General features: G+C 30.1%; 1 protein-coding gene across 1 annotated transcript; it reads right to left on the reverse strand.

Annotated features, from left to right (window-relative positions):
• Positions 1-2,096: 2,096 nt before the first annotated feature.
• On the reverse strand, positions 2,097-4,721 carry LOC108903659 (glycine-rich cell wall structural protein-like). Its single transcript, XM_018705905.1, has 2 exons — positions 4,690-4,721; positions 2,097-3,466 (listed from the first exon to the last, which is right to left on the reverse strand). Exons 1-2 carry the CDS (start codon positions 4,699-4,701, stop codon positions 2,510-2,512), a joined length of 969 nt encoding a protein of 322 aa, XP_018561421.1. The 5' UTR covers positions 4,702-4,721; the 3' UTR covers positions 2,097-2,509.
• Between the last annotated feature and the right edge of the window lie 12,771 nt (positions 4,722-17,492).

Below are 17,492 nucleotides of genomic sequence, written 5' to 3' on the forward strand. Positions count from 1 at the left end.
AATTAATTTTGTTCTTTTATTTTTAAAGAGTTTACTTTCATCAACAAATATAAATTATCAGGTGCACTATTCAAAAAGCAATCAACTTGATTCTTTGTAAATACTCGCAATTTTTTTCGGCACATATCCCTCATTTTGTTCCCTTAAGAAAACCACATAACTTTGAATATTTGCTTGGATCAATCCCCTTCTTTATATCCAACGCTGACCGCAACATTGAATATTGTGACCAAAGCATTGACGGCTTAATTTTATTTGCTAAGTTTGAGAAATACACCATTATAAATACATCTCCTGAATACAACTTAATGTTATTTTCTTTGCACCAATCCATAAAACGTTGGTAGACAGATTCATACATTTCTCAGATTTCTTTGGGAGAAAATTTACAGGGTTTGCAGCAATTGAACCACAAACAATCACACATGAATCCAATTAGCAATATGGCGAGTAATGTTTGACAAAGTATCCACGGCTACATCGATATATCCTACTTACCTAAGTACTTTGATTTATTATGCTAATTTGGTTTGAGTAATTTCAAAGCACAAATTAATAATTAAATGTGGAATATCAGTTGGAGAGAAAATAGTATGTTTTATTCGGATTAAAAGTGTCTTTTTTGTCTCACAATTTTGCATCCGCTAGGTTACGCTTCGCCTCGCAGATATAAAATTTACAAATCCTAATATAACAATATACTAGTCTTTGACATAACTCAGAAAAAATAATTTATAATGTGTCAAAATTTAGAATTTTGAATAGTTCTCATAAAATATGTAATTTTGCTCTATTTTATTTTAAAATAGACCTAGCTAAATATCTCCCTAAAATTTTATTAAAAAATTAGCTGCTGATGCAGTAAATATTGAAATTTGTAGGATCAAACAATTTCTATTAAAATCAAAACTTGGAATTTAAGGCCAAAGTAAATTTAGGATAAGACTAAAGGAAGATATAATTTGACATATACATCTCCACAATGAGACTTTCTGACATGCAAGGTACTACTAAAGGGACACTTTGTGTGCGTGGTTCAAGTTCAAGGCAAGTACCTAAGTTATTTGCCTGTATATACTGCACAAAGCAGTTCATTTCGCTTCCGTTCTGGATCTGGATCTCTTATTTCTTGAATCAATAAAAATTTCTAGTGGTCGGACTAGCGGTCAAGGAGAATGTAAGTAAACCAAATATGGTCTTGAATATAAACATTTATACTATACTGGATTGAAGATGAGAACGAGAACACAAACTTTCATAGAAGTTTCTACCGGAAAGATATACTTATTCATTTTTGATTTATACCAATTAGAAAAAAAATCTTTAAATTTTTTACATTATTAATTTCGTAATCATAATAAGTAGAAAAAAAGAGATAAATAATAAGAAAATTTGCTATATTAATCATAATTACAAATCACTCTATTTGTGTGTATTTCGTATGCAACCATTTCAGCACATAATAATAATAATTGGTTGACACATAGAAAACGTTTGACTACAAGTAAGTACCAATCAATATTATATAAATAATAATTATTATTAACGAGAATAAATTTGTAAAATAAATGTATGTTGTTACAGGGTTTGAGAGATGAGACCACTTTAGCTATTAAAATTATAGATAATTTTATTAATAATAGTTTTATAAACTTATCGTAAAAATATACCCCTTATATTTATACTGCCAAAGTTCAAATTTTTTTCTAATCACTTTAATGCAGAAGAATTTATTATTTTAATAAAATCATTAAATTTTAATAATACGGGTGGGAATATAATAAAATTCATTAAAAGAAATTATTATTATATAAACTGAGACTTGATTTTGATGAAGCAATGATGAAAAATATACCTGATTAAATACAAATAGTGAAAAAGGTATATATTCACTTTGTAGTCGTTATGTAGACATTTTTAATAATTCCAATTAAATGTTGATAGACTAGTAGAGATATGCTATGTTAAAACTAGTCGTTATTGTTTTGTTGAAATTGAAATTTGTTAGAAAATTCTGCCTCAAAGTAGTATTTGGAGTACTTGGAAATGCCTGAAATTGAATACGTAATATGTTTAATGAGCAATGAAACAAATTGTTAAAGTAGAAAAAATATTTATTATCATACTGAAGGAATATGATGAAAACATGAAAATGATAGAAGAAATGATGGAGCAACCGCATTGGAAATCATAATCTGCCTGTCAGCCAAATAAAACAAACTATCACAGTTTTTTAAAGAAAGCCACAGCTGCAAACAAACATGCTACCAAAACAGTTTTACAGTTGCACAACATTCCGTTTCTGATTTGCTTAAGTATAAAACAATCTTTATAACAAATAAAGCTATTTTATAATTAAATAATTTGATGAGATGGACTGCGGCGTGCGGAAATGGGAAATGATCAGTACTATTTACAAAAATTTCCTAAATTTTGTTCACATTAGATAGTACCGATACTTTTTAAAGCTACTATCTAACGTGTACAAAACATACAAAATTATCACAATTTAATGATGTCCGTAGCTACCGCCGGAAGAAAAGCTTCCAGAGCTGAATCCGTGTCCACCTCCAATACTGCCTCCAAATCCACCTCCGATGCCGCCTCCAATTCCGTGACCTCCTAAGCCTCCGTCGAAACCGCCTCCGATACCATGACCTCCTCCGAGACCACCTCCTAAACCGCCTCCGTAACCACCTCCTAATCCGCCTCCGAATCCGCCTCCCAAACCACCTCCTAAACCACCTTCATCATGTCCGGTGTGGATGATGACTGGGACCTTCTTCTTGACGATGTTAATGTCAGGAACATGTACGGGAACTGGCTTGTGAACTGGTACTGGGTATGGTTTGGGGATGTGTACTGGTACCTTGACTGGTACTGGAACCTTGTATGGTACTTTGACTGGTACGGGGATGTTCTTCACAACTTTAACTGGGTATGGCTTGTCTACTGGGACTGGGTATGGCTTGGGCACATGTACGGGGTAGGGTTTGTCGACTTTATAGGCGACTGGTACTTTTACGGGGTATGGTACTCTCTTCTCGACTGGCACTGGGACGGGGTGAGGTACTGGCACGGGGATTTGTTTATGGAGGGTAATGTGGCTCACATGTCCCTCGCTTACGGCTCCACCACCTCCGAAGCCACCTCCGATACCACCTCCGAAACCACCCCCAATTCCGCCTCCAATACCGCCTCCTAGGCCTCCGCCGAAACCGCCTCCATGGCCGCCGCCGAATCCGCCTCCGATGTCGCCTCCAATACCGCCTAGGTCTCCGCCATGACCGCCGCCAAATCCGCCGCCGCCAATTCCACCGCCGATTCCTCCTCCAAAGCCTCCGCCATGGCCGCCCAGGTCACCACCGCCATATCCTCCTATGTCTCCACCTCCCAGGAGAAGGCCACGTTTTTTCTTGGCGGCATCTTCAGCAAATACTGCTGATGTTAGCAGCAAGGTGCAAACCTGTAATAGAAAATTCATTACATTTTGTTTACATTTATTTAATCGAAATCTGACATCCACTTCAGAATCAATCAAAATCAACTCAAGCAAATTATGCCCTATTTTTAACCGTTCAATTATGATAACTTCACAGCATTGTTATTTTTGAGGTTTTGTAAATTTTGGTATGTAGAAAAGTAGGTGGTACTATAGATATTACGAATTTTATAATAGCTGTAAAGTGCTACTATAGCGTTAGAAAGAAAACAAAAATTGTTTCGAAATTTAATTATACAGATAAATGATTTTTTCTATTAGTAACAAATTCAACGTATTTTGCCCAAATTCACGGTTTTTTGGATAAATAAGGTATTATAAGCATATTAGGATTTAATGTGGAAGAATATATTTTTCAAAAATTTTTCAAGTTTGTAGGTTTTGATCGACATTTCTGTCGAGAAAAAACTATGTTTAAAAAAAATCTGATTTGAATAAAGCTTAGGTAAGTACGAAGTTAGGTTATGATGTGCCAGTTTTTTCTATAATTATTATGTTCATACTACGTCTTGAAAATTCATCGTATTAGTTTTAAAATAATATATGATTTTTAAAGGATTCTAAGGGTATTAAAGTAATTCATTTCCATTTATGTGCTTATTTTTGTTTATTATTAACTCAATTAAGCGTTTCGAAATTCTCTAGTGAAGGGCAACAAAAATTTAAATTTTAAATAAATTATATTATCTTCAAACCTAAGAGAAGTTGTTGCTTTTTATATGTTAATTATATGAAAATTTACACAACGTTGTATATTTTTCATATCATAATTACTAAATATGATAATAAAATCTAGTGTAAACTATCAATCAAGGTGTACTAAGGAAAACGCCTTACTACAATCGATGACTGAAAATTATTTCAAAAGATTACTACAAAATTTTTGTATTATTTTCAAAAAAGGTCATTATTTAAATACTTCAAAAATGATAAAGTTTAAAAGATAAATGATAAAGTAATTAATGATTAGAAATGTCGACACTTTTACCTATGAATACCGATGAATGGAATTGTAAACCTTTAACAATTTTTTATCCCAATTAAATCGCCATCATCTGACCGAAACAGCGATTTAATGAGCGAACGAAGAAGTTACTGACATTATACCGCATCCAGTTGGTATTATAAGAAAGGCACTTTTACATGTAACATTCACTAATCCCACTAATTAACTAATGAGTACTCACCAGAAACTTCATGTTAAAGAAATATAGAATACCGAAAGATATGCAACTGTTGTGGTTTAGGCGGGTGTGATCTACTTTATATACTTATCCATCCTCCCCTAGTGATAGTACTTTCTTATTCCCCCGAATCGCTTAATAGTCGACCATAAAAATTATTCCCGTGCAATACAATACGCTGCAAAAATAATTTAAACTTGAAGATACTCTAATATTATACTTAAATCTATAGGTATTATTATTTAATGTTTAAATCGTTTTAGTAAAGATATTAGCGTAAAATTTTTGTCATAGATGTGGAAAATTAGATTATATTTGAATAAATCAGCATAAAATAAAAAGATGATATGCAAAATTAAAATATGTGAGTTAAAAAATGAATTTTAAAACTTTTTTTTCTTGATAATTTAGGCATAATCTTGTTTAATTATGATGATATTCTTTAAAATAATTTTAAGGGAGCTACTGCCTTTAAAGTAATTTTTGTTTTGCCATGTTAAAATTTTCTGTAATATGTTAAATTTTATTTAGACATGGATAGTGTTGAAATAATACTGATACACAATTCACATGTGGAGGTTTTGATGGCAATGCTTTTTTATTTTCAGTTTATTTAAATTTTTATCAATATTCAAGTATTTAGTTTTAAATGAAGACGGTACTTTAGATTCAATTTAACAGAATCTCCAGATATTTGAGGATAAAAGTTTTAATGTTCGATTCTAATTAAATTAAAATTGCTGTCATTAGTTGTATTTTTCAACAATTGTAATAAAATAATTCCTCTTAACTTATGCTCTGCAGAGCTCAGTTTCATTAAATATACAGGCTGTTATAAATTCGCTTCTCACTACAGAGATCTCGGAAACGGTGAGAGATACGCAGTAGCTTAAATGGGGCAAAGTTGCAAAAAAAAGATAAATTTGGAACGAATACATTAAAGATGAATTTTTAGAGACAAAACGTCTGAATCTGGTTCGGGCTGAAACAGTACAGTATATCATCAAATGTGCAAATTTATGAAAAGCAAAAAATGTAATAAAATTTCCATAGTCGTATTTAAAAAACTGCAGTTAATGATAGTCCTGGAGAGACGAAACTTTACATATAAAAATTGATTATGCCATTCGATAGAGGGCAAAAGTTGCCATGAGAAAGTGTTCTGCAAAAACGGATTTCCAAAATTGCGTTTTTTTTTTCAAATATTTCGAAAACTAATCATTAATTTATTAGAGGCATAATATTGATCCCTTGATTACGCAACTTTGCCCCATTTAAGCTAGTTCGTACCTCTTACCGTTTCCAAGATCCTTGTAGTGAGAAGAGAATTTGTAACAGCCTGTAGGTATTTAAGAAGGGTGTATTTTATGTTGATTTAAATAGTAGTCCTGGAAATTCGATACACTATTTTTACCGCACAGTTTTAAAAAGGCATACAAAAATATCATGGCATTCTATAATTTTTAGTGTCACCTAGAATAAAGATACCAGGAGTTTCCCTATAAAATAAAACCAACGAATTTAACTACCAAATCAGATATCTTTATTTATTTTTGAGCTACAAGGTAATTTTCATTTTCTTAAGTTTTTCTACCTATCTCTGTAGGTATCTCTTAGTGGTATTAATGTAACTATTTATACGAAAATTGTTGTTTTATGTTAGAAATACTGGATTGTGATACAAATTTACTATACATGGGATGTGAAAAATAACAAAATTAATTTTTTAAAGAAATATCCTCATCTTTTCGTCTCGGTTTCAATCACCATGACATCTTTTGACATAAAATAGAATTCTCACTAAAAAAGGACATTTTTTATTGCATTTTTGGTGACCTTTGTACAAGTAAATTAAAATCATAGCCAACTATTTCCATTACAATATAACAATGAATCTTATTTATAAATAAAACCCCTTATATTTTTTATGTTTGTTAAAATACCTACGGAATTTTATTATACCATTGGAAAGCAGACAAGATCTTTCTATTAGGAATTTACTGATTTTAGTCCTTATAAGATGTAACATATTGAAGACGGTCTATAGAAAAAAGATATTTTCGAAACATTAGTATCAATGTTAAATTCAAGTATTTGAATATTGATGATATCACTAATTTATATAGTTAGAAAAAAAATATGTTATATGATAGTTGCTGTTTCGTATCTTCTATAAGTATAATGAACATCCAATGTTTCCTGTTTGTTGAAAATCGAATACTTAGATCCATTAGCATAAATAGTTTGGAAAACATGAAAATAAACAAAAAGCATGAATTGTTGTCATATTCGTGGCGAGGAAAGAAAGAGATGGAGAGAGATACTATTCATGATATTTTCAGTCAGTAGAATGAATAATCCCAGATTCTTACTTAATTAGGACCTTTAGGCCTAACACGATCTAGTAACGCAATTATAATATAACCACAGAAACACATATAACAAAATGCTTGATTCTACTATTCGATTTATTAATTTAAATTAAGCATTCAATAGTATATTGGATTTTCGTCAAGAAATTATTAAATATTATAGGCCAGGAAAACGAGCTGGCAAATGACCATTTCGTGACTTTTAGTTTCGGCACGCTTAATTTATTACTATAATGGATGCTAAATATTAGGTACAATAATATATTAGTTTCCAAAATCATAAAAATGGGAGGAAGATTGTTTACAGGGTGGTTAATTGTATAATTTTTACGTAAATTCACGTTATTTGCTTATAATTTTTTTCCGTTCATTTCCACTAAAAATCAGTAATGTACTTTCTTTTCGTCTTCAAAAGACCTACAAAACTAGTCTTCGGGCGTCAACAAATATTGATTAGATCAAAAGTGACTTTTGAATTAAGACAGTCTGTAACTCCGTTGTTTTTCAACGAATCTTGACAATTTTTTTCTCTTTTCATAAGCTTTCCGAATATGTAATAATATATAACTATATCACCCGCGTGCGTCGTATATTTCATTTTGTAACTAAGACTAAAAAATAAAAAAACTTTCTAGGTTGCAAATTTTAAATTAAAAAAAAAAATGATAGATTTCAAAGTATTATTATGAAATCTACTATGAAAAAAATCAGTGCGATTGTAGAAGATGCTCGGGATCGTCCAGACTAATAATTAGTTAATTTGTTTATAAGGCCATAACTTGTAAACTATTCAACTTACCGATTCCAGATTTCGTGTGAGTTATTAGACAGTGATAAGGAATGAGAGGATGCGATGCCTAATAATAATAAAAACACAGTTTATAAATGTTTAATTCATAAGTCATAAATCTTCTGTTTATAACTTTTGATATAATCAATATTCTTTGACGCTCGAGGGCTAGTTTGTAGGTCTTTTGAAGGCGGAAAAAAATACTCTACTGTTTTCTCGTGGAAATGAACGGAAAAAGTTATAACCCAAAAACGTGAATTTACGTAAAAATTATACAATTAACCAGTCTGTAAATAATCTCCCCCATTTTCATGACTGTGGAAACTAATATGTTATTGTACATAATATTTAGCATCTATAGTGATAAATTTAGCTTGCCGAAACAAAAAGTCGCGTCCAACTCTATATTTCCTGGCCTATTAGTTCGCATGTGTGTGAAAGCCTTAACAGAATTTTGACTGGGTGTACCGTTACGCTTAGCTGATTCCCAACTAATAAGTCCCCCGGTAATAACGTGATGCTTAGTACAATTAAGAAAATAATTGTGGTTCATGCGAGTTTAATACATGAGATTTATGTTTGTATGTTTAATAAAAATTGTTGCTGTGTTATATAAGATTTAGGCAACGCCGTCGGAAATAAGCGTGATGGCACGTTTAAAAGTTGCGGTTTACTGGCATATATCAACAATTGTCCACACACAACAAAATAAAATGTTAAAGTACTTGTAGGTACGTAATATGCTTTTGGGCAAAACACAGAGACTTCGTAAATGATTACAAGTCACGTTACCAGTAATTTTGTTTGAAACAGTAATTTTATTTCCTTTATGTTGTCAAATTTCGGTAAAATTAAGAATTTGTAAAACTATAAGATCAAGAATACATTAAAACAATCTCGAACGTAAACGCTTTGTCGTTTTTAATTGTAAACGAATCATCAATATTGGTGACGCTTAGCTTTAGGGATTTTTAGTTGACGATACCAGCCGTGTAATGTTGGTTGCCGAAGCACGGCGGTCATGTGACTTGTAATCTTTTATGAAAGCTGTGTAGCATTGGTAAAGTAGGTAAAGGAGAGTCAATTGATTAAAATTTGGTGATATTGTTTGGCATCTTGATTTATTAGTTTGATCATTCATTGTATTTCGACAGAATAGTACTGTTCATCTAGAAGATATCTGCTTTGACAAATTACACAACATTCAATGTTCAGGATGTAAAGCATAATAATTAATGGTGCCCTGAATATTAAGTCAACGTTAATAAATATAGAAATATTACTTCCTCCAATAGTCCTAAGTTATTATTAAATATATTAAGGGGATTATAGCATGTAAGGTTAATTTCTTTTTTTTTTATTAGTCAAGAATAATTCAATATCCATTTAAAGTTATAATATAATAAGTATTTATTATTAATAAATTATTTAACTTAACCTTTTCATTATCCGATTATCCGTATACAGATCATAGATTATTCGTATAGTTTTAATTAGTATTGTTCAAAAAAGTAAAATTTAAGTATACCAGATACATTATTTAAAAAACTTTTGATGCGTACTCCTGACGTATTTTTTTGCAGTATCAATAACATTCGTGTTAGAATAATATTGGAATATTTTTTGTCATTCTAGACTCGTCAATTCATTTTTCATTGTATGTATTTATAGTTCACTGAAATAAACGACTGTCAGAGGCAGATGAATTTACTATTGGCATATTTCTTTGAAACCAGTTTTTATAGGATTTCATGTTTCAACAAACAAATATTAACAACTATTATTACCAATAATACTAACCACTATTAGCTAATTAAGAATATAAAAAATCTCTAAAGCAAATTCCTTCTTTGAAACAAGGAAACAACTGATAATGAAAATGTTTAGTTATGTTGAAATTAACTAAAACGGAGTGAACATATTGCATATTCATAGCGTTTGCTTTAAAAATATAAAGCAGTTTCTGATGACAAAATATATTTACTATAAAAATTATCTGTTTTTTATTTCTATTTAATTCCTTGTCAATCATTCGTTTCCAAAATTGATATAATTACATTTTGAAAAGCGTTATTATGTTCTATAAGAAATGTACCAGAAATAGATATAGATTAAATAGTATACTGAAAAATATAACAACTGTTGTATATAGTATGCCATCACCATTAAATTCATGTGTTGGACTTGCCATCTGGGTAATACTAACTGCATTTTATTTTCTCTTTTGCGTTGCCTTTCAAATGGTATAAACTACTATAATGTGAGAAAAACAATAAAAATATAACGAGGTGACATTGAATTATTTTGGTTCATTTTTGGTCACTAATTATTCGATTAAAGATTTATTAATCATGGAAATAATATGAAATGTTTACTATTTGTTATTAAAACTAAAAGTAAGATATTATGAAATAAGTTTTGTCACGCGATTATAGTTTTTATGGGTGTCCTGAAACGAATGGACTGTATATCTCTCGCAGATGAAAATAAATCTATTTAGATCAAGTTATCTTACTCGAATTATGCTCCCTTAAAAAGTTACGGGCTTTCAAGAAAACAGGAATAGTAACTCCGTTTTTTTTTATTTAAATATACCCAGAAAGGTTTCAGCTGAAGATGAACATAGGCTTTATTTTTACCTAAAACATGAAGGACACTAAGAATAACTGAAAAATGTTCTGTTCGTTTCGTCACAGTTTTTTTGCTGGTAGGGGTTTTAAGAAAAGGCAAATGTTTTATGACACCTCACTTCATTTACTGTAGAAAGTTCACTTGTCGCTAAAATGCAACGTTCCCAAGAAAAAGGGGGAAATATATTTTATAATTTAGACTAATCTACTTATATTTAAGTAAAATATAAAGGTAAACTGCAAACAATTATATAGTTGAACGTCAAAAAAGACGCACAATAGTTACTGAATTTAGTTTTTCCTCTTAATATAAAATTTCATTGAAAAATCTCAGTATTATAATCGTAGACATTAGACATTAAAAGCTGTTTAGTGAATGAACAAAATAATTGTAAAAGCTGCTAAAAGCATTCGATATGAATAAAAACTGTCTAATCACTTGGCCTACATAACTTATTAAATTTATCAGTTAAATCTGAATTGATTGCAGAACTAATGTCTATTATTATAATTATAATCTCTCGAATAGCTTATTAAGATTTGTCGATATTAGACATTATTATAAGAATGACTTTTATTCCTGTGACAGAAATTTGTTTAAATAATTTAATATCTATGTGCCAACAACTTTTTTCAGATCGATCGTTAACGTTTGTACAAAATTGTATTTAACAGATGATAAAAAGTTGTCTTTTATTATTATGAATAACGATGATTGACAGGTTAGACTGTGAGGTACTAGCTGAAAAATGGAATGAAAGCGATACATAGCTGTATTATATAACATCTGATTCCATATATTTTATTTTCTGTTTTACTTGATGAGAAACAATTTAAATTGAATATAACGTTCACTAATTCTCGTCAATAGGAGGCTCAGACGTAACGCAATTCATAGACGTAGAAACGACAGGGCAAAACCGCATTGTAAGGTAATTGCATATTTCATTATTTATATTAATACATCGACGCTCTGTCTACCAATAAACTGAAAATTTTTTAATTTTACATGGAAAAATTCGATACCTTTATGTCTAAAAATTGCTTTTTTTTTTCTTTGAAGCATAGGTGCATTGCACAAATTAACAAAAGTTATGGATCCTTGTTACAAACAACGGTTGAATATTTGGTTTTGGTCGTTTTATACCCTTCTAAGCAACAGACTCGCGTTGTTCTTTGATTTGACATCAGAGAACGATCATATAATTGTATAAATTATTCATTTATTTCCACATTCTTACTTTGTTTTGGATCTGCTGCTAAACTACAGAATATAGAAAAAAATTGGTGCCACCAGTGTGGGTGTGGTAGTTTTTATATAGATTTGGAGCATTTTTATGTTCCTTGCAAGTTTTTAGTGAATCGTTTGCAAAAAAAATTGGAAAATACATTTACAAATTTACAAGTTGCAGCCTGTTACAAAAATGTAGGCCGTTAAACAAAGAATTTTTGAATGAAAATAAGAGAATTTTGCTTAAAAAAATATTATTATTAAATATTTGCCAATAACCAGTAAAATACAAATTCGCCGAAATTTTTTTTTATATGTGAATGTGCAAAGAAGTAATTTCTCTAAAAAGATATAAACTATGTCAAAACAGTCTAAACATGAGTAGAGGAAAGCCATAGTACTCATTGCCGACCACATCTTTTTCCTGGGCACGCCTATGTTTGAAAGAAGGTTTTTATATTATAGATTTAACTAAAGATGTTGATTTCTGATAAGTTTTTGCATAACAACTAACAGAAAAATTGCCATTGGAATAAGAATTTTTAAAAATATGTCATATTTTTTTATCTTTATCACTTAGATACCTCAGTTTTTTAAGTAGACGAGATATCATAAGGTAATTTAATAGATACCGATGTTTAATTTTTGTTAGTTTGTACTGGGATCTCTGTTTATACTTGGGCATTGTTCTTTGTGTTCTAAGGTCGAAATTATACTAATATTACCAGATTCAAATTATATTAAGTATATTAGGAGAACATTTAACTAAAACCTTGCCAAAATTAAAATTAATATATCAAAACACAGAATTCTTTTAACAATACCAAGCCAAGTGTAGTCGAAAACAAAAATCTGTCACACATCCGAAGAAGTTACAATACCTCGTAAACAAAGCAATGAATATAAATTTTGCAAGAATAAAATAAGAAAAAATAAGATGTTTTATCTAAAAAAACAAAATCCTTATATCAATAATGTGTGGAGAAAGAAGTTGGGAGAGTGCAAAATGTGTTTCGACGTAAGACAAAGGTCTAATCAAATCTTAAAAAAGAGAATGGCGTTAATATTTTTTTTCAGTTGCAATTTTGATACACTGTATTTTGAAGAGAGGCCTAAATAAAAAATTGGTTTATCTAAACTTGTATGAGAACGTTTGGAAGAACACAAAGCTTTGGTGGACTACAATAGCTTTGATATCGGTTCCAACACATTCAGTTATTGAGGACGAGGAAAAAACTGATGAATTAGCTAGGAAGGCTTCATCAGCTCCTTGAATTAATACGATTCTTGCCCTTGAAGCATCTAAAACCACGAAAGGGACCAATTTTGGCAATGAGTCAACAATCAGCATCTTCAGAGAATACTGAAACCATTTGCTCAGGCATCAATATGATATGACCTTCACCAACAACCATCAAAGAGACTGAAAAACTTCTGAATTTAAACAGAAATCCCCTCATACGACATAGTAGTCTGAAAACGACATCGGAATATACTTGGGCCATGATGGAGACCTAGAATGCAGCCTGGACGAATGAGAAGCATTGAAGCATTAAACCACAAGAGAATATTCTTTGTAGACGACCAACATTGGATCCAGAAGGGTGTAGCACTCAACCTATGACAATATTGCACAAACCAGTGTAAGGGATCAAAATACTGGAAGACTGCGGTACTTGCGGAAACACTAGCTATCACAAAAAATAAACACACAAAGATGGAGATGTATGTTCTTTTCTTAATTTTTTTAAGGCTTTGTAACATCGTGTTTATATATTCGAAATATTAGCAACACCACTGGAGACATCTGTTAGATATTCGCGTTCATCCGGTTTGTGCAAAGTGCCATGGGTAATATACCGACACTGAGAGTATTTACCTTTCCAATTTTAATGTGATCTAGAAGATCACTCCACCGCCCGTACTTAGATGTTATCGTTTCTTTACAAGCTAACGAATCGTTGTTTTCCACATAGTAATGGTCATAATTGGGTAATTATTGAGCCATTCACGAAATTCATGTTTAATAGCTTTCATTATGCAACAGTAATAATCAAAATATTCTTATTAGGCCTAATGTTTCCAGCAAATCGTTGCATTATGTTGCATTAATGGACTAATTTCATTATAGACAAGCACGCGAGAAAAAGTTACGTAAATGAGATTTATTTGGTTCAGGTTTACATAACCTGCACCCCATGTCAGAATTTTTTTTAAGAGAAACGAAATTTAAATGTATTAGATTAAGATAAAATTTTTAGACTACTAAAATTTTTAGATTTATACAGGGTATAACATAACAATGAATCAAGATTAAAGAAATATATTCTGCATTTCTCTATTAATCAATATATTTGTCTTTTTTGGCGCATTACAGTCTTAACGTTCATCCTTCACCCCTTCTTCTCTCTTAGTTTATTTTTAGAGGAATCGGAGCATTTTTTTTAAAGTAATTCCAATTTAGAAACCTTCTCACATCTTGCAAAATCTTATATTTTCCTTGCAGTTATTCTGATTGACATGTAATTATTGCTGTTACCAAACCATTGTATGTAAATTATGTTCTCCTTTTTTCGATTAATAATTAATTTATAAATGCACTTATTGAGCAATTTTTTTTAAATTTAGATTTAACATAGGTAGTTTTTAGTTTTAAAACTTAAATTTAGGTAATATTTCATTTAAAAATGTAATAACTTGCAGTACATTTATATCTCTAACTAATTTTATTATCTGAAAAAAAAAAAATGAAAAATACACTTGATTTAAATGTAAAAGTTTGGTAATGATGATAATTAAAAGTGTCAATAAAAACAACACATATTTTATCACTTAAAAATTCTTTCAATATTAGGTATAGGTAGGTATCAATTTTTTTAACCAGAAAACTAAAATAGAAACCGAAATATTACAAGCTTAAAAAAATTAGAAACGGCAGTTCAAAAATTATGTAGGTACAGGTATCTTTGAATCGATTAAAAATAAGTAGTGAAGGAAAACGATGTGTATAATAGAATACTGTCTCTATGTACGAATGAAAGTTTCTGTTCTAACGTCTCATCTAGATCTCTAAACGCAGTCGACTATAAGTACTTGAAACGAATGATCAAGCAATTTTTATTGCTTTAACTTCATATATTGAGTAAGTATGGCTGAGATATAATAATAATAATAGTAATATAACAAATTATAAATACATAAATGTAGGGGAAAAATTGTTTTGCTAAGTGACAACACGGATCTTGCTTTCATAGCACCAAAACGATATAGCAAGTCGCTCTCTGCTAGTTTGGTCGTATTGATAGACTAAGAACTAAGTACCAGTCTACAACTATGCCTATTCATTGATATAGCAGTTTATTATATCTCACCCATGATCTTTAGGTTGTTTATACAATTTTTTTAGTCTGCCTATTTTCTTAAGTTTAACCAATGCACGAATAAAAGTTTCTGGCCTAACGTCTCATCTAGATCTCTAAATGTAGTCGACTGTAAGTTCCTAACAATGTAGCCGAATTTGAAAATGTTTATGACTTAAATGTTATTTGAATTAATGTCTTGCGACATTTTTATTGTCCCACTATAAATTACATTATGTTTGTTATGGAAATAAATACACTTCACATCGTAAATGTCATATGCTTAGTTATAATGTACTTAACCATTAACTTTGTGTTAGATGTTAGCAAACTGCAATCGCGGCAACACTAAAAGTAGGTATAGGTATTCTTAGCAAAGTTTTCATTTTAATTGTAATAATAATTAATTGCCCATTCGAAAACTTATAACATTATACTTTGTGTCTACTTTGAATGAGAAATATTCTCTATTTATTGTAAATAATAAGGTTGTAATATTTCTATACATTATACAAGAAGATATATTTAAATGTTACTGGAATTTAATAACAATCATTTGCGAATGGATTGCCACAATTTGTTTTCAATAATTTTATTTTTGATCAAGAACACCAACTTTTTGCAGTTTGATGTCAATATTTCTGTCCTGTACATGATAGCTTCTTCCATGCGCATTGACTATGTGATATGTCGATATATTGTTTTATAAAAACTCGTTAACGGAAATATTTTATATTCCGAACATGGTTAATTTAAATTGTACCAGAAAACTTTATAAAGCTGTACGTTTAAAAAATTCTTGTTGAAAATGTTCTGTTCTTCTTCGCACTTTTTTTTTAAGTCAGTGTATTCAGAAAGCTTTAAATGTAAAATAGTTTTGCATTTTGAATTTGATAGTAGGCAGAACACAATACTTCGACTCTGTAAATTGGGTTGATTATATAAGTTTCACATTAAAGAAGTAACAATATATTATACATACAATCACAGAAAATATGATTATATTGTACATAACTTTAGAGGCGGTATGTTATTACTCCTATGCCGTAAAAATTACACTTTTGTTTGTAAATAATTGTGCTACCTTTCTATTGGTTGGTTAAAATATTCTATAATTCAAAGGTTCGGAGATGTACATAGGTGTAAGGTTTGCAATCCTGCTAATACGAAGAATGTAACAGAGCGCTACATCTATGAATGGTCACTACTACTCGATCCATGAATTGAATGCAATTAATTCAGTAGGAACGCATTAGCAGAGCGTGACCTACAATTTCACAGAACTATTAAGTTAGTGTTCTTCTGCTCCAAATTATTTAGAAATATTTCTAGAATAGGTATCTTATTAGAAATATGGAACTTCAGTCAAAATTATTACTATTTTATAGAGTTTATATAAAAGTCGTAAGCATTTACTTTACATATACATACTTCAAATATATAAATAATTTGAATTGGCTTAATACTAAAGTAAAAGTGAAGCAAGTAATGATAAAAAGCATGCATGCGATTAAAAAACATTTAGATATAAACTTCAAACCCTAAATTATTTTTTCCCATCGAATGCTGCTGACGGCACAAAATTTGTATGCATTATATTATCCCCAAATAGCCCTTTTCCTATAATAATGACGATAATGTGGTAAATAAATTATTTATCAGAATTACAACATTTCGCAGGATTAATTTAGTTATAGGGAGAGAAAAAACAATTACAGTATATGTTGTACTATATGTACGTATAGGTACTACATTATAAAGCCAAGACATTAAAGGGGTAAGTTTCTTTGAGCTGCAAAAAAAATGGAAATGCACTTTTGCCAAAAAAACATATATTTTAAATATTTCGGTTGAAAGAAATTGTTAAATTAAATCGGTAATTTTTCTCTTATTTTAATTTGAAATTGTATTTTACATGTGTCTGCGTTAATTCAAAAATTAGGAAAATCACTAAATATCTGTTGACATAGTGATGAGATGGTATAACTGTTAGTTACGGTAGAATTTTATAAATCTAATAATTTCCGCTTCTCCCGCTAGAGGTGGCTAGTAGTTAGATTTCTTGTTGGACATGCGACACTCAAGAGGGCCGACGAGCTTCGAAAAGTGACATATTGTTCTGAGAATATTCTAATTTTCAATTTATATTTGAACAAATAAACTTGTTCTGTTTTTCGAAGTGTTGAACTTTTGTTTAATGAGAAAATAATTAACACTGCTTCTATAATAGAAGGAAATTGACGAAAAACTGAATAAAACAGATAAATAAAATAATATTATTTGATAATTACGATAAATATATAGATAAAAATAGACTAAACTAATATTTTATCATTTTATCTTATTTATTTTATAATAAAAGCTAATAACTAGAACCTAATTTCATATTGATATAAATTTTCAGTATTTCAGTTTAAATTTTTT

This window comes from Anoplophora glabripennis, unplaced genomic scaffold (assembly GCF_000390285.2).
Source record: "Anoplophora glabripennis isolate ALB-LARVAE unplaced genomic scaffold, Agla_2.0 scaffold56, whole genome shotgun sequence".
NCBI classification, from domain to species: domain Eukaryota; kingdom Metazoa; phylum Arthropoda; class Insecta; order Coleoptera; family Cerambycidae; genus Anoplophora; species Anoplophora glabripennis.